Source organism: Biomphalaria glabrata, chromosome 4 (assembly GCF_947242115.1).
Source record: "Biomphalaria glabrata chromosome 4, xgBioGlab47.1, whole genome shotgun sequence".
In the NCBI taxonomy this organism is placed as follows: domain Eukaryota; kingdom Metazoa; phylum Mollusca; class Gastropoda; family Planorbidae; genus Biomphalaria; species Biomphalaria glabrata.
The window spans coordinates 45,191,839-45,209,200 of record NC_074714.1 but is presented as its reverse complement, the minus strand read 5'-3'; the positions used below and the strand labels follow the sequence as shown (position 1 = coordinate 45,209,200).

The 17,362-nt window shown below is 32.2% G+C and overlaps 1 protein-coding gene across 1 annotated transcript; it reads right to left on the bottom strand.

The window, feature by feature from the left end:
- Positions 1–626: 626 nt before the first annotated feature.
- Positions 627–15,656, bottom strand: LOC106066532 (MAP kinase-activated protein kinase 2-like). The gene is made up of 10 exons (XM_013225592.2): positions 15,380–15,656; positions 11,683–11,825; positions 9,335–9,399; positions 8,823–8,902; positions 8,581–8,707; positions 8,230–8,305; positions 5,628–5,752; positions 5,019–5,104; positions 3,510–3,590; positions 627–2,870 (listed from the first exon to the last, which is right to left on the bottom strand). The coding sequence occupies exons 1-10, from the start codon at positions 15,530–15,532 to the stop codon at positions 2,733–2,735; spliced, it is 1,074 nt and encodes a 357-aa protein (XP_013081046.1). The 5' UTR covers positions 15,533–15,656; the 3' UTR covers positions 627–2,732.
- Between the last annotated feature and the right edge of the window lie 1,706 nt (positions 15,657–17,362).

Sequence of the window (17,362 nt, the reverse complement as noted above, 5' to 3'; positions counted from 1 at the left end):
GTTGAACCTATACTCTTCAATCACCTCATAAGCCAACTATAAATCAGACTATACATAATTATTTTTTTCTTGGACCTTCACATGATGCAGTATCAAAATGTTTATTCTTCATTCCAGAGATAAATTCCTTCCAGTTTTCTTCATCTTCAAATAATATTTTCTTTTATATATTCAATTTCACTCCAACTATTAAAGTTTCAAAGACTTTAATCTCTTGCAAATATATTAAGACCATCTCTACATAGAAGTAAGACAAACCACTCATATGACCAATAAAGGATTCTTTAATGCTTACCAGACAAAGTTCAGTTCTATAGAACACTTAGGTTACTAACTTTCCTGCTTTACAGAAATTTAGGCAGTGGTTGATTAATTTTTATAAAACTAAGGACAATCATTATTTCTACAATTTCCTGAAAACCTCTACCACTAGGATTTGAAAACACTTTTTCTTAATATGTTTATCTTTTTTTTTTACTTTTTCAACATTCTCTAGTAGTCAGAACAATGTTCACTTGTACCACAAGGACAGCTTAACAAATTTCTAATCATGCACCCACTGTGTTTAAAAATAATGTACCAGTTGGTGATGTGTTAATCCAACAAACTGACAAGAACTTTCAAAATGAGCATGTATTTTTTATTTATCAGCCGACATTCAACAGTAATGTACACTAAATATAAGGCAAATTTGTTAGTAGGTTGGGATGATATCATGACCATAGCATTTAGTCCTCGAGAGGAAACAATAAACAAAGAACATTTGGATGAAATGCAACAAATTAAATGGGCACCAAACAATACTGTTGTATTATATATATATATATATATATGATTATTTTACATCGATGCGTTAAATTATTTGGAAAGAGAAAAAAACAAAAAACAATTTGATTTAGCTTCCTCAACAGTAACAAGCACCCCATTCAATATCTTTCTTTCTATTATTATATTAGCATATGCAGATTAGTTCATACTCAAGACAAACCTAATCAATAGCAGGTCTAAACATTTTAAACATTTAATTTAAATGACTTACAAAAAGAACTAGTAATCCACTGAAACAAAAATTAAGCACAAAATTATTTGTATCTCTCTAGAAAACAGTAGAAATGATATTGAGTTTCAAAAAAACAGTTGTAAAACATTTTTAAAAATTAGCTAGTAAAACAAAGAATTGAAACAAAAAAAAAAAATAATAATCAAACAAACCAAGTTGGGTCATTCTACTCAGCAAAATACTAATTATTACTTAACGCTCACAAGAAGCACATTTTTTAAAGTAATTTAACTAAGACCTAAATTCAAATTTCTCAACTTCATAGGACTCTTCACTAAAACCTTCCTTAATTGAATGCCCAAATTATAAAAAAATGACTATTTATTTAGATTGCATTCAAAGTAAAGCAGAGTTTTTCTTGACCCTATCAGTACAGTAGAGAAAAGAAAACTATAATGCTGGTCCTGATGACAGAGAACTACTGATAGAAGAGAAATCAAAGGGAAGATAAGACAAACATTGAATGTTGGCAGTCCACATCAACATGGGAAGAATAGATGCCCAAAACAGATAAGTCTCATTACACAGTTATTGACTAATTTCCCCCAACAAAATTATTTCCAAAAATGAAAAATGTTTATTATGAAATGATTCCTATTTCAGCTAAAATGTTGCAGTTATATTCTTTCTAAATCAATAGATAATGTATGATATAAACCAAATAGAATCAAGTCAACGAGTGAAAGAGTAGGCCAAATGCAATTTTTCCATGAAAACTCCCTAAGAAAACCTACTTAGTAAATTTTCTCCCCCAAAAATGTGCTCAACATCTCATGATGACTTCCAATTCTACATTACCTGTACTTAGATTTAGAATCAAATAATGTTTTCAGATGCATCCAGCTTAGACACTGCACTGTCATTCTAGATAAATGACCAAACTACCAAATTTGTTAAAATTTAAACTTAGATGACATGATCACTGAAAATGAAAGGGCACATAATCCTGGAGAGCATGACAACAAATGGAAGAGAGGGGAAGACAAAAGAGAGATTGGGCTGGCATCAGCCTGTCGACTGGCCTTTCATTTACAGAGTCATTGAGAAGACGAGACCGACAGACTGCAAAATGATGCGAAAGAGCCATAAGGGATGCTCTTATAACTCCTGCCCACAACATAAACAGCTTCCTGCATGAGCATAAGAAATAGAATTTCAGAATTTCATTTTTTTTTTTTTTTTTTGGAACCCATCATGTTATTCTCTTTAACGTAAAATCACTGACATTTTATGCTGTGTGTATACAAGTAACTTTTTTTTTCTAAAATGAATGTAGCACTACTAGAAATAAAATGCAGTGTAATATAACTTAGTGACAATAAATACACAAACAGTCTGAGAACAGTTTCAAGTTTTATCAGACAGTAACAGCTACATTTTGTTTGGACACACAACTTTTATCACATCATGACAGAAAGTAATATGAAATTTCATTTTGTATATGAACAGAATATGAACAAACATATTTTAAAACTTAATGGAAGATAACAGACAAATTTCAATGTCATCTCTCTGCGGCAACACAAACATGATTAAAAAAAACAAACTTTTTTCATATAAAAAAAATAAAATTATATAGCAAAATGTGTGACTAAGAGTATACTGATTATAAAGATGGTCTACTTGTACACGATGAAAGAAGAAAGATGACATGGTGGGGAGTGATCAGTCTCTACATGGCTGCCGCACCTTCAGGACCCTGTTTCATTCGCTTTTTTAGCAGAGGGTTGTTAGACTGCTGAAGGTTCTTAATGTTTACACACTGGTCGTAGTCAACCCGCATTGTGGCAAGAGCATTGGTCATCTCTTCCTGATTAAAGTGAAAAAAAAAATACCATGAATATACATGAATACCCTAAACACATATTAGCAGCACTAGAATAAAATAGATATTGAGTTAGAAGGTGAAGAAAACAAAACCAAGCCCAGATTAGTGATGCTATTATAATCCATACAACACAAGACAAAACACATGACTCTTGACCCTTTTACCAGGGCCAGATTTACAATTTAAAATAAAAAAGAGTAAGACGCTAGTCAGCATAAATAATAATGTGGGTCTGAAATGGGACAGACGTTTGTGTATGAATGCAAGCAGTTGGTTAAGTTTATGTAGCTCTCTTCCTGCACCCTCTACATTGATTTATTTTGATCTATTTTATTTATGGTCTATAAACAACTGGAACTGGAGTCTTCTTGCTGTGAAGTAAGATATCAAATGATAAGCCTCGTGTTTAACTTATTAAACATGCTGATGGAAATGTAGACCATGATAATAATAAATGTTTTGTGTTTTCCATCCAAACTTCTAGTGCCAAAGTGTAGCATACTGACAAAAAATGGACACAACCCTTTAAAAAAAACAAAAAAAAAAACAGAAACAGGCCAGACTCCCCCCCTCACCATCACCTAGATGACTGATGCCAATTTAATATACAGAAGCATGTACCTGGACATCCATCCATACTTCCTCCTCTTCTTTTAAAACCCTGGCAGACATTAAGGGTGTTGGTGGCACAAAAGTATTATCCTGAAAAGGTAAAATAGAAATCATAACAAACATATTGATAATACTCTGATGATTACAAACTGTTAAGTATAATCCAAAAGAGGAAAACACTGCACTGAGGAGAGAAACATTTTCAAAACTCAAATGTATATATGTAAATAGGGTTTTGCTGCTGACCAAAATTAAGACAAAGGATGTTTCATCCAGGCTTTCATCAACTAATAACAAACAATGAACACAAGATTAGCTTTTAGTTAAAATTTATCAACCCGGGTGAAAGGAAAAAACTTTACACCAGCTAAAAAGGGCAGGAAATCAGAAAGAAGAAGCAAAATTAATACTGAGCATGAAAGAGTGTGATAAAAGAATTGGGGGATATGAAGGTATAAGAATAATAATTTTCTTTTTATAAGAATAAGTCTGGTCAATTCTTCTTGGACCATGAAATTTAGTGTCAGTAAGTTGTCTGATGCCTCAAGTTTCTGACCATCTACCATCCTTATATTTATTTATTTTTTTTTTGTCATCAGCACAATTTAGACCATGTCAGCATCCTTATGTGCTGGTATCGGGTATACCTGCTAGCACGGTGTTGCAGTAGTCAAGGCGGGAGAGTATGAATGCCACAGCTAGCGTTTTTGTTTACTCCATTGTTAAATATAGTCAGATCTGGCCTAATCTGCGCAGCTGCAGATAAAGACCCTTGCAGAGCTGACTTATGTGTGGGTCGAAAGATAGTGTTGAGTTGAAGAAAACTCCAAGATTCTGCACTAAATGGACATAAGTAACCTGGCAGTTCGTAATAAAAAGAGAATCTAATATCTACATTCCATAGTCTCAAATGTTGTTATAATTAAATCTTAAGCAGACTCTTAAAAAATTTTACCATAATTTTAGCTATTGATGATAAATGAAAAACCTCTTTTTGATTTAAAAAGATTAATGACAACTTTATGGTTTAAAAAAATGTAACAGAATAATATTAACACCTATCTTAGAATGGGAATAGAAAGACAATAAAACATAAAGCCAGTTTCTAAAAAAAAATAGAAGAGTGACCACAAAGAACTTTAATGTTTTTGCTTTTTTGTGTAACATCTGTTTATATAAAAATATTATTTACCTGGCTTCAGCATCTCTAGTATTAAGGGTACTCCACATAAGGAAAATAGAAGAAATGAATAGAAACCCAGGTAGACAATAATTAAGAAGGGGCAGGCTGGGGATAAGGAAATGATTACCCTTGAGTTCCGAATGTAAACAAAATGGAAAAGTTTAATTTGCAGTTTGCCAATTTGTAAACAGGCATGACAGTGTTACAGAGTAATGGACCAGATAACAGTTGTAGTATCCAAGAAAGTTCTTTGAACTGGGCATTTAAAGAAACCAAAAAAAAAAAAAGCATAAACTCAATTGTATAACTCTAATTGTATGACATCTACTACTCACATTGATCCATTTATTTTGCATAACTCCTTCTATTGTGAGTCTTTTGTCTGGATCTGTTTTTAACAACCCTTTGATAAGATCCTTAGCTGTAAGAAAGAAATCAGAAGTTATCAGAGTGCCCAACCTTGTAAAAAAAAAAATGGATTTGGGGCATACAAAATTAGAATCATAATATTAACTAGTAAAATATAAAAAATACTTTAAAAAAAGAAACAGTTTATATAAAGTGTAATTGTATCTGTTAGTTTGGGTCAGTCAAGTCATTAAATTGGTAATAGATCTAGACTAACAATAATAAATCTGTGCAATTAGAAATATTTTCACCAATTGATTAGTTAGGATATAAGCTTTGTAAAAAAAAAAAATAATAATTTCAAACCTGTTTTGAATACTACTAAAAAGTTCATTTTTTGTTCTCTATAATAGTACATTTAGATCGAAATCCCAAAGTTTGTGTACATTTTATTAAGAAATAAAAAAACAAGACAAACTTATTTGCTCTTTGAAGTGTCTTTCTTTAAACTGGATTGCAAACTGTTCTGATTTGTTCAAAAAAAGTATCTTTACCATAAAGTATTTTTTTGTTTGACTAAAAAATTACAATGGTACCTTCTGGACTGACCCTACTCCACTCAGGGTTAGGAAACTCATATTGTCCATTTCGTATCCTCTTTTTCATTCCAGGAGAAATGGCAGCACCATGATTGCTGTAAAAAGGTGGGTAACCACAAAGTCTGAAAAATACAGGAATACAAATTTAAAAAGTTAATTTTGTACAGTGCTGAACTTAGGAAGTTGTAAAATAAAACAAAAATTTACATCTACATAATATAAGAAAAAGTATATTATAGATACATTAGATAGAGATGGTAGATTTACTCTTGTGTATGTTATGTTTTATACTAATTTGAAATTTCACATTTAGAATACAGGCTGATTTAACTCATTCTGGGTCAGTACAACACTGCTTACAGACAGTCCAAGAAGAAGTAGAGCAGCTCTCATCCCATTGAAAGAAGGATATCAAATAACTTATAACATAAAGATTAAGTTGTGTGTTTGATAGTTATGATATCTAGCATGATATATAGCAATTTTATGTTTAATAAGTCTTTGTTAAAATTTTAGAACTGCTGTGATCTTTTTTTTAAAACAGTTACCAATGATATAAGACATTTATAAATTGAAAAAAATCCCTGCACTGATGAAATAAGTCACCCTTAAGAATGAAACTCAAACAAGAACATGGGACATGGGAGTAAAGTAGCATGGATAGGACTAAATGTTAAGAGCCCCATTTGCTTTCAGTAAATCACGTTTAAAAAAAGTGTATTTAACATATGGCATTTATTTGTTTTTTTTATAGGAGTACAGGAGCCTGGTAATGATTAAATGTAAGAAAACAATTTGCTTTTATTAAATCAAGAGTTTACAAGGCCACTTTTTCTTAAGTATTTTTTTTTGCATTGTTCTAGACTCAAGTCTGAGTTATAGTTGGTCTTCTTCATTTGATCAACAACTATGGATTATCTCATAGAAATAAGATGAAAATCTGGGCATTAGCGGAACGATGTCCCCCACACAGAAGTTTTCCCCTGTCCACGCAGCTAAAGTAACCAAAGGAACATCAAGTACCCGATAAAGGTGAAATCAGCAGAGTCATGGGTTCTGTTGGGGTATGGCAATGTGTGTTGCTATCAGACTAAAGGTCATCTGCTCCTGATTCTTCCTCAGGGTTGACTCCCGAAGCCTTTCCCATGTTTGGATATAGCATAGCCACAAAGCAGCAGAGGTTTGGATTCAGTTTATTTCTCCCAGGTGGATAGCCAATGCTAATGAGCACCTCCTGCCTGAAGCTTACTGGTTTAAGTGCCAGTTGCTAGCCTTTGACTTTCTTTCAGTAACAGTATCACCATACCCAATACCTGAGCCACACATAAAGGCCAGAAGTTGGACTGGTTGTCAGAGGCTATTCGGAGGCATTTTATAGGTAGGGGAATGTTTATGTCCATTACAACTTCAAGCAATAACTCTACTTAAAGAAATCAAACACCCATCATGAAGATTTTTACAACTGGTAAGTGTGGTAACTTGAATATGCCTAGATTCACTGTTCCCAGGACACTGTCTACCCAGAAATGTCTACATGCCAAAATGGAAATATGTATTCCCAGACCTGCAAATGTGTATTTTGAGGCAAAGGTGTATTTTCCTAAATATAAAGAAATATAATCAGACAAGGCTAAAATCATTCAAGCACGTAACAGACAATAAATGCAGCCTTTAAGTTATATATGACATTCTGTTTTTTCATCAAAATATTTACACTTTTTTTTAGATTTAGATTTTTCTAGAATATGTTAGAATGAAGCCGTTCTTGTTACTTGGCAATAATTTTATGATCATAATGCCTCTAATGTTTTATTCCTAATTCTATAATAGCACCAACATAAAATTCATTCAAAAGAATTGGAATTTTTGTTACACATGAAATTAGACTTAAACCAGATGTAATGGTTTGCTTGGCTGGGTCAATTACATCTAATTTTATAAAAGTAGTTCTGTTTATAGGCAATTTCTTTACAAGGTATACAGACACTGGACATATTTTATCACATTTTGACAGAATTCAGATTTTCTTCTTTTAGACAGCAACCCCCTAAAATGTAGAAGCCTTAAAAGCCCATGGAGATCCCCAAAGTACACATATTTGGCATACAGTTTGAAATATACATATATTAAACTTAAATGAATAGCAGCACCAGGGACCAAGTTTTAAGAGAGAAAGTAGTGAATTAAATGCTACGAAAATAAGGGACTGCGCCGACCAATGCTCGAACCAGTGACCCTGGAAAAACCAACACCGCCTAGCGATAACGCACTAAGCGAATTTAACCTCTAGACCATTGGAATGTCCACAAAAAAAAATTCTTCTGGTCCAGAGTCATTTCGCTCTTATGCAAATTACCACCCCAGTGGTTAATGGTCACATGCCCTAGCATGTAATAATAGTTGCCTAGCCTTCACAGACCTAGACAGACAATAACCAATTTCAGCAATCTATGCCCCTTCATTCCAAATGTTAAAGGACAAGCTTTTCCAAATGATAAGAATTAGTTATATTAAGGTATTGGTAGCCAAGAGTTTTGTTAACCAGCAGCAAATAAATATATAATATATATGTATATAAGTATAGTATGTAACTACTTACAATATGTACATTATAACACCTAAAGACCACATATCACACGACTTGTCATATTTCTCGGGACCCAATACTTCAGGAGCTGGTCAATAAATAGTAAAGAAAGAAATTAAATGTGTTATCAATTAGTAGACTGCAAAACATATATTTAACTAAAGCTAAAGTTAATAAGTTACTCGTTTAACAAGGACTATCAATTTTTTTTAAAAGGCATATAATACAAGGCTTTCAATAGTAAAAAAATAAATAAAAACTAATATAAAAAAAAAAACTATAATTACTAATATAAAATAAGACTATAAGTACTAAAATTAATAAAAAAAAAAAAAAAACTAAAAAAATACACACAGCACCTACCAACATAGTATGGTGTATAGCACGGTGTCTGTAGAGATTTCTGCAGACCTATCTCCTTAGCAAAGCCAAAGTCTGTGAGTTTTAGAATACCTTTGTCTGTCTTGTCAGAGTACAGCAAATTTTCAGGCTGCAGACATTTGAAATGTAATTTAATATAATTCAGACAGCTATTACTAGCAAGGTTGTCTACCAATTTCAAACTGAATAGTAAATGTTGTCTTTAGTTGAATGATTAAACTTACCTTCAAGTCTCTGTGTGCAATACCCATGGAATGTAAGTGAAATATAGCTTTGGCAATATCTCTAATAACAGCAGCTGCCTCTAATCAAATAAAAAAAAATAATAATGCAACATAAATATGCACACACACACAAAAAAAAGATATTATAAAAATAAATTTAGTAGCTATATTAAGTGAACTATGAGGCAGAGGATGTAAAGGTCATCTGTTTTTGTAGCCTATGGTTAATGAGGGTGTCATGTGGCCAGCACAACAATCAACCACCTTTAATTTTCCCCAACAAATGCCAGGTACCCATTACAACTGGGTGGACTCAGAGGCGCCCTAAAGATCCTGAAGTATAAATAACAGTCTTCACTGAGATTAGAACCCAGGGTTCGAACCCGGGAACAACGGTTCAGAAGCCAAACACTTTACCACTCAGCCAGTAGAATATATACAATGCAGTATCACATTGGGTCAGAATAGTCTAATAAACAATAGAGTTAAATAAATATTTGTAAAAAAAATACCTCTTTCTGTGAACGCTGTATCTGCTCTTTCTTGAATGCGTGTGAATAGTTCTCCACCTTCCATGCTAAGAAATATTATATGCAAAAAGATAGGTGAAAGTTTCACATGAATTCAATATGGTATGGCTATGACAACAATAATACTGGTCCATAGAAGGAACCAGTGGAGAGCTATAAACCATAAATGAATGGAGTGAATATGAAATAACAAGGTTATGCAGAGAACATCTACAGATCCAGTGTTAGTTTTTGAGCATGGTGGTTTAAGGAAAGGTCTTAGTAGAACAGTAAAAAAACAAAATAAGTTTCAAGTATGTGATTTTCCACCTTTAAAATTCAGAATCTTTATTAAATTAATATAATTCTACATTTAGTTTTAATATTCAGTTTCATAAAAAAATACATAAGCATTTGAAACTCAATGAAAAGCCATTACTGAAGACAGGCGCAGAAGACAGAAATAAAACTTTATTAGATTGCCAGTGTCTGCACAAAATGAGGGAAAATATGCAGGTGAAACACTGCACTCATCCTTAATCTTTAGAATCAAAGACATTACCAAATACAGTTTTTTTTAAACAATTGCTATTATCCACTCACTGTCACATATATGTAGATCACACTAGTTGTTCAATGACATAATAACATAAACAAAAAACATTTTTTCCCAGCAAAGCTTAATTACTTTAAAAAAGCACAAATTTAACATTTACTTCTGTTTCTGGGTTGTTTACGCACTTTCGAGATATAAACTTAGATAAAAAAAAAACATAAAAAGGAGAAAAAGAGGGTTCAAAGTCAGTTGTTTATTACAATGTTCTAACAGTGAATTTATTTACATTGTGCCCTTATGCTAAAAAAAATGTCAATGTGCCTGTTTAGTCTACAAATCAAGATTTTGTATAAAATTATTTCACATTAATTAGTCATTGTGTTTCTTTACTCTATTAAACTGACTCACATTAATTACCACTTGAGTGCTTGTGTCATTTGAATACAAAATTAGCATCACAAGCACAAACTTAAATACACCGGTACAAGTTCAAGCCCTTTCCAAAAAGCTGTATTACTTTCAGGAGAGACATTTAGTTATTCTTTGCCTACACAGTCATTGCTCTACAGATGGCTATACTAACATGCAAGAAAGTGTCTGACCTATTCAGTTTCCTATCAAGAATGGGAAGTATATTTTCCCCTTAACACTTACAATGTGTGGTTTCATCTTATCTTTATTTCCCATCAGCTATATGTGCCCCATGGCTGGTTTATACTAACTTATCTCCTTGTCAATAAGATCTTTTTCTCTCTGTTGTCCAACTTGGGAAAGATCATAGAATTACTGTTTTGAGGCAGTTCATCGTTTCCAATATTTGGTAGAAGACTACAACCATATGTTTTTTCATAGCCGCAAAATGATTTATTTTTTTTTAAACTACTTTAGTACAGAGCATCTCTCATGCTTATACCATGCTCAGTCGGCTTTGATTCTATCCCAACGTGGGGTGGGGAGGTGTTATCTGGGTAAAGATTTCTGTGCTGCCTTCAGACACTCAGCAGACACAACTCAGTTCAAGTCCGGTTGTGATCTTGAGCCACCTTGATAGGTAGCCAAGTTGGTTATGATGCCCCTCAGCCTATTTATCATGCTCTATCAATTTTGAAGTCAATGAGTTTCATCTTTTTTTTTTTTTGTTTCCTCATTACTTTTCAAGTGCAATCCTATAGTCATACATGAGTGTTGGTACGAGTGAAGAATGGACAGGATAGAAGGGCACTAAATTTTACTATGTACATCATGACTATGAACCATACTGGAAAGAGGGCAGGCCTTAGATAGTTGAAGGCCCTAGGCGAAGTGAATTTGGTGGCCCCAAATGAAATAGAAAATATATAAATTTATAAAAGAAAATAAATTAAACGACGCAATGTATTAAAAAACTAGTGTACTCCAGCAATAACATTGGGTCAAGTTTAGCTATTTCTTCTCTAAACCCCAACCTATCAGAAGCCTTAGGTGACTGCCTAGTTTGCCTATGTCTAAGGCCGGTGTTGCTGGAAACAATCAGAAGTAGTGAAGTATAATTACTGTCATGCCTCGGTGCCCAAGCCAGGTATAAAGTTATGACTTGGGATTTGTGTTAAAAATGAATTCCTAATTAATTTCTAAATTTATATGAAAAGAAAAATTCTTCAAAAGGGATTAAAATTTGATTTAAAAATTTCAACAACCTAGAATCATGTTCATAAAACAAAATTCAAACAAAAAATATATATTTATATACATTACAAACTCTAATTTTAACAGTCAACATAAAAAGACTAAGAGTAAAAATAAAATCTCTACTTACCATTCCATTACAACCAGAAGACATTTGGTTCCAGAGTACTGGTTCTCGTACACATCGTGTATTTTAACTATGTGGTTACAACCTATACAAGCTCGCACATGCAAATCTACTTCTCGCCTTGCCTTGGGTACATCTTTTAAAACCTGAAGATAAACCCAATTTTTTTTTTGTTTTACATAGTACATCGTAAATGAGACTTAAGCAAAATATTTATTTTTTTAAAATACTTTAAAAAAAAAAAAAGCAAAGCTTATATAGGGAAAAACAACAAAAGCAATGCCATAAATTTCAATACTGCAAGGTTTAACTCTCTTTTCTAAATAAAACAAAATTTAATTCATTGGTTAATTTTTTGTATTGATTTATGCACAGTAATCGACTATCAATAATTGTGCCAAATTTTCGACTTGTCGTTGTATAAAAATATTGTTTACTTTACCCTTTTTATTTTTACATGGGGTTTGGGCAACTGATGTATGTAAGTCAAAGTGTTTTTGTAGAAAGGAAATTATTAATGTGAAAATGGTGATTAAGATAATGTTAATTAATCAAATCCTATACAAAGTTTTCTTTATAACTGATTAATATATACACAGCCTTAGATGCAATCTTTACATTAAAATTTAATTATTTTATTTTACTCTAGCTATCTTAAAATTTGCCTAACTATCTACTCTTGGCATCATCACCTTTTAGCTTAATAAAAAAAAAATTACAATTAATTGATAAAATAATTGGTCAATTTTTTTGATTGATTCATGTTTTATTAGAAGCAATATGAATAATGTAGGCTTGTATCAGTGATGATTGTGATGACCACCTCACAAAGTATGTTTAGTGGTCAGGCAAGAAAACAACACATTGGCATGGTTAGTCAAGCATGTAGATCTACCCTTACAATAGTCACAGAAGTTAAATGTTTCTTAACAGTCCAGCAATTTCTTTTTATTTCTTTGGTTAATAAATCTAAAGGTAGACATCAAGATCAATTTCTTTTATGAGATTTAAACTTTACTGTAAAGTTTTCTGTTATGTAGTAAAGTCAACAGAATAAAAAAATGAAAGTAGCCTTTCTTTTCTAAAGGCTTTAATTCAAGGCAAAAAAAAACAACAAAAAACACACACACACATCTTTAATTTATTTTATTGTGCAAGAACATATGTAATGTTAAGACCTCTGCGCGGTGTTGATTCTTGACAATCTGTCTAGTGTAGATCTGACTGTAGGTAACGCTGAATTCAACACTTCAGTAACACCGGCGAAAGGCCGAAACAATCAAATATGTAGTCGACGCTGATATGTTGTTCTAACAATATGTTTAATACTCAAAAGGGAATCGTCCGATGTCAATAATGTCGTACTCAAGTCTACTACTTTACAATAAGCGTCCTCCTTCTAGCGTCGTTTAGAGCGTTCTTCTTTTTAAAGATCTGTCACGTCACTTGTCGCTAATTAAAACTTTACCCTATTCCCGAAACAAATAACTAATTCCTAACTACTTCCTAATCATGTCATAACAGTAAGAAACATCTTTCTTATAAATGATTTTCATTTGGAGAAAGATTTCTACAATGCTAAAACCCAGAATGATTAGCTACAACTAGACTCTAGACCAAAAAAAATTATAAAATGTCAAGTGAAATTATTTTTTTTTAGTTTAATTAAAAAACTTTTTTTTTCTAATTGGTGATTAACTTTAGTGCAACTACTTTATTTTTAGTTGAAACTTAGTTTTAGTTTTTTAAATTTTATTCAGTTCCCATTACTTATGAAATGTAGTTATCTACTCAAGTAGTTTGTGTAACTAAAGGTCTCCAGCCCTCTAATTGATTTATCTTCAAGTAAGCAAACTCAGTTTCCTGTTAATAATTATAAATCTATAAACTCACTGATGGACTATACAAATAAGGAGGGAGATAGACCAGCACCACTAGGCAGGTAGATACTTCAGAATACTTTTAACTATCAGGACAACTATCCTGCTGCTAAGCTCTGGTGCAACCCTAGTTTTAGGCCATTCAATTTATGATGGTATACTGGTGTTGAATATGTTATGTTGTTGGTCACAGCTCCAGACAGTTAATCTAACCTGCCCAGAAATTAATAAAGATGACAAGGAAATTTGAATATAGCTCAAAATCCTCTTTTTCAACAAAATAAAATTTTTTTCATTAACATATATTTACAGGCTTTCAATCTCAGTGTTGAATACAAATTAAACTCTCAAGATGTTAAGGATTTTTAAAATATATTGCCAATACTTAAAATTTACTTCCCTTGGCGGCAAGGAAAGCAACAACTTAGCAGAGTTAAAGTCACTGACTAACATGCATGACTAGATTGACACATGGATATGCTTAGGACGTAATTATCTTCTCTTTTGAAGTCACATCTGTAATTTATAAGTTAATACAAATTTCACCATTCTTTTGCCTCTCTGTCTTCCCTTTTACCGGCCCTCTTTTATACACCAATATACACACACACACAGACATTCCATAACAACTGAATCCCACTTTCTCTAGTGAGAAACTACTAATGCTACCATAAAGCGGACATTATACTGCTGGTCAAAGATATTAAGAGATGTGAATTTATGAAGAGACAACTATTTATTACCAATATTTTAAAGTGTAAAGTAATTGTTCCTCCTGCTATTTTTTTTTTCGGGTACTATGTTGATGATACCATACTTAGTTACTAACTGGTCGATCAATAAAATTAGGGCACGAAGGAAAGACAGAATAAGAGAGAGGGAGAACAGGGTTGTGCCTATAACTGTCATTGCTGGTTAATTGCATTTGTATACTTTTTGCTTTAGTAGCCTAACACTTTAGATCGCCTTTGTCTTTTTAAAATTTGTAGCCCATTAGCGATTTGTGGTAAGATGGTAATAAGATAGTGTAAAAATATGTAGCGCTGCATCACTTGTCTAACAGCTCCATGTTAATTAAAATAGTGTTTGTTAATGTCATTGATAAAAATAAACAAATATTAGTGAACCCATGCTATTTACATAAAGGTTATGACGTGTTGTGTATGTGTTTTTTTGGCCTATTTAGAAGCATTTTAGATAGGTCCTGTTTAGTCGAGTACCTACATTTTCTAAAAAAATTTCCTTAGCCCCAGGCCTACCCTCCTTCTGCCCTAGAAGAAAAAAGGTCACATCGTCAAACCACAGCTCTTTATTAAACATTATACCTTTTTTATAAAGAATAATTTTAACAAATATTGTGGGATGCTTGCTAATATAAAATAATAGGGGGTATTTGTTAGACGAAAATGACTATAGTACTTTCTACTAGTAGTACTAGTTACTAGTACTAGTCTAGATTAGATATAGATATACAGGATCTAGATCTAGAACCAGAGTTAAGTACTAGATTTAGTAGAGTCATGGACTTGTTGGAGTACTCAGTAACAGTTAGTTTAGTCAGTATCAGTATCAACTATCATATCATAATCATACAAAAATTAAATGAATGATACATGATACTCAGTCACTCAGTCCAGTCATTGTTAGTCAGATTAGGGCTTAGATTTTTTAGATTTAGATCTATGATTCTATCTAGATTTAGATCTACTATCTAGATCTAAATCTAGATTCTAATAATACTAATATTTAGTAATATAATCTCCATATTCTTAAATCCTAAATTATATTCTTTAGTCAGTGAAGTCCTTACTAAACCCTACCTTTAGCGCATATTTTTTCGAAGTCGTCCTGGAATAACATTCATGAACTTTTCCATTTATACCTAGACCCAGAACAGAGCCTGTCAAACGGTAATCATCAGAAATTGGATTTTTCTTCGGCTGTAGTTGTCTTGGATATCCTTGTCCCATCATTGTTTACGTAGATAGGATTCAATACCTTCTTCTAATAACAAACAAAATATATGTTTATTTTGTTTCTAAAGTAGTTTAGTTAGTGTCACAAGAACCGGATACTAAGAAGGAAGTGACCAATTTGACTAAAAATAGAAAATTAACAAAAAAATACAATTCCGTTAGCTTGCCACAAAACAAAATATTTCTAATCTAGAAAAAGAAATATCTATATATATATTTCTCTTCTTCCCTCAAGAGTTTGGACGAGAAGAAGTACAGGAAAGATCACTCTCTTATTTCTGCAATTTTTTTTTTTAGTTTTCAAAAGATTGTAATTATTTCCGGATATTTCCATGACTTTTCTTATATTCTGTTATAAGTTATAAATAATGGTTTAATTTAATAATTTACACCTAGAATTAGCGCGGGTCCTTTGAAAGTGCGAGGCACACTGCGGTCACATGGGGGCCTAAGGCCGCCCTTGCAAAAAACAAAAAAACGGCGTATGCTATAAGCCGTTGCATGGTCGACTAGTACTAGATAAATCGATTAAAATTATGTATATTTAGATTCTAGAGATCTAGGTCTACGTGGGTATTATAAAAAGCGTCATACCTACACACCAGAGCATAATCGTGGTTGTCTCAAATGTTCAAACAAAATTGTTTAAAATAAATTTATAAATAGTAAGGATAAAATGTAATAATAATTAATATTACTATTAGACTAAACGCGACATACCCGAAGCTCTTCAAAATTGACACTAGCAGCTGGGAAAAAGTATCACTGGATATATCCACATGGAGAGAGAGCATTATAATGGAAGGGTCTCGGATTGCAGATGCCATAAGTAACGTATGTATTTTATAAGATAAGAAAGATGTTATAATGGATTTAAACTATATATAGGCATTTTGTTGATTAAAACTTTTTTTTTTGTTGTAAATTTAAGCAGGTAGCCTACACCACCTAAAGATCCATCAATGTATATTTTACAATTTTACAGTGGATGTCATCGACTTCTAGATCTGTGTGTGACAAATTTTACAGTCTTGTGGGCTTAATTAGTTCGTATCAGTGAATGAAACGAGACTGTCGAGAGCGTTATACAAAATATTCAAGCTGAAATTGTTAACTTTCTAAAGTATCTTATAGTAATTTGTTTTATTGGCTGCAACTAATGGATCAAGTCAGGGGGAGTGTGTATGTGCTTAATGGTAAGGGCTAATTTGTAAATGGGAAGTATCCCTATCGGACATATTTCAATATTACTATATTAGTATTTGTGGACCAATTTGTACAAAAGGGTGCGTGCATTGACTTATAAAAAAAAAAATATCTAGGTCTGTTACTGCGTGAACAAGGGAGTTAAATAATGCACACACAAAAAGTTCCGGTCAAAATAAACAACATATACATTTCAAACGATTACAATTTCTTTTTAACTGAAATAAAATTGCTCAACCAACTAATTTTCAATGCAGCGAAATACTGGCTTACATAAAGACCTATATAGTAAATTAAATAAGTCATTATTAATAATTGTGATATAGGGGTTTCGTTTTCAAAAGCGTGGGTTTAATTTTTTAATTTGTTAGCCCAACTGCGTCTAAAGCAATGTGTGATTAAAAAGTAGGTCCACATCCTTTATCATATCCAAGATTATAGTGATTTTATGTAATGCAATATGAGACAATTTCTAAAAACACACACCTAATTTTTTTTTTATCCATGAGATTTTAACGAAAACATATTGCTTTTTTTTTTAAAATAAATTATACTGTATTGGTGTGCCAGTTAGGTCTTTAAAAAATATTTTCCTTTTTTTTTTTTTAGAAATAATTTTAG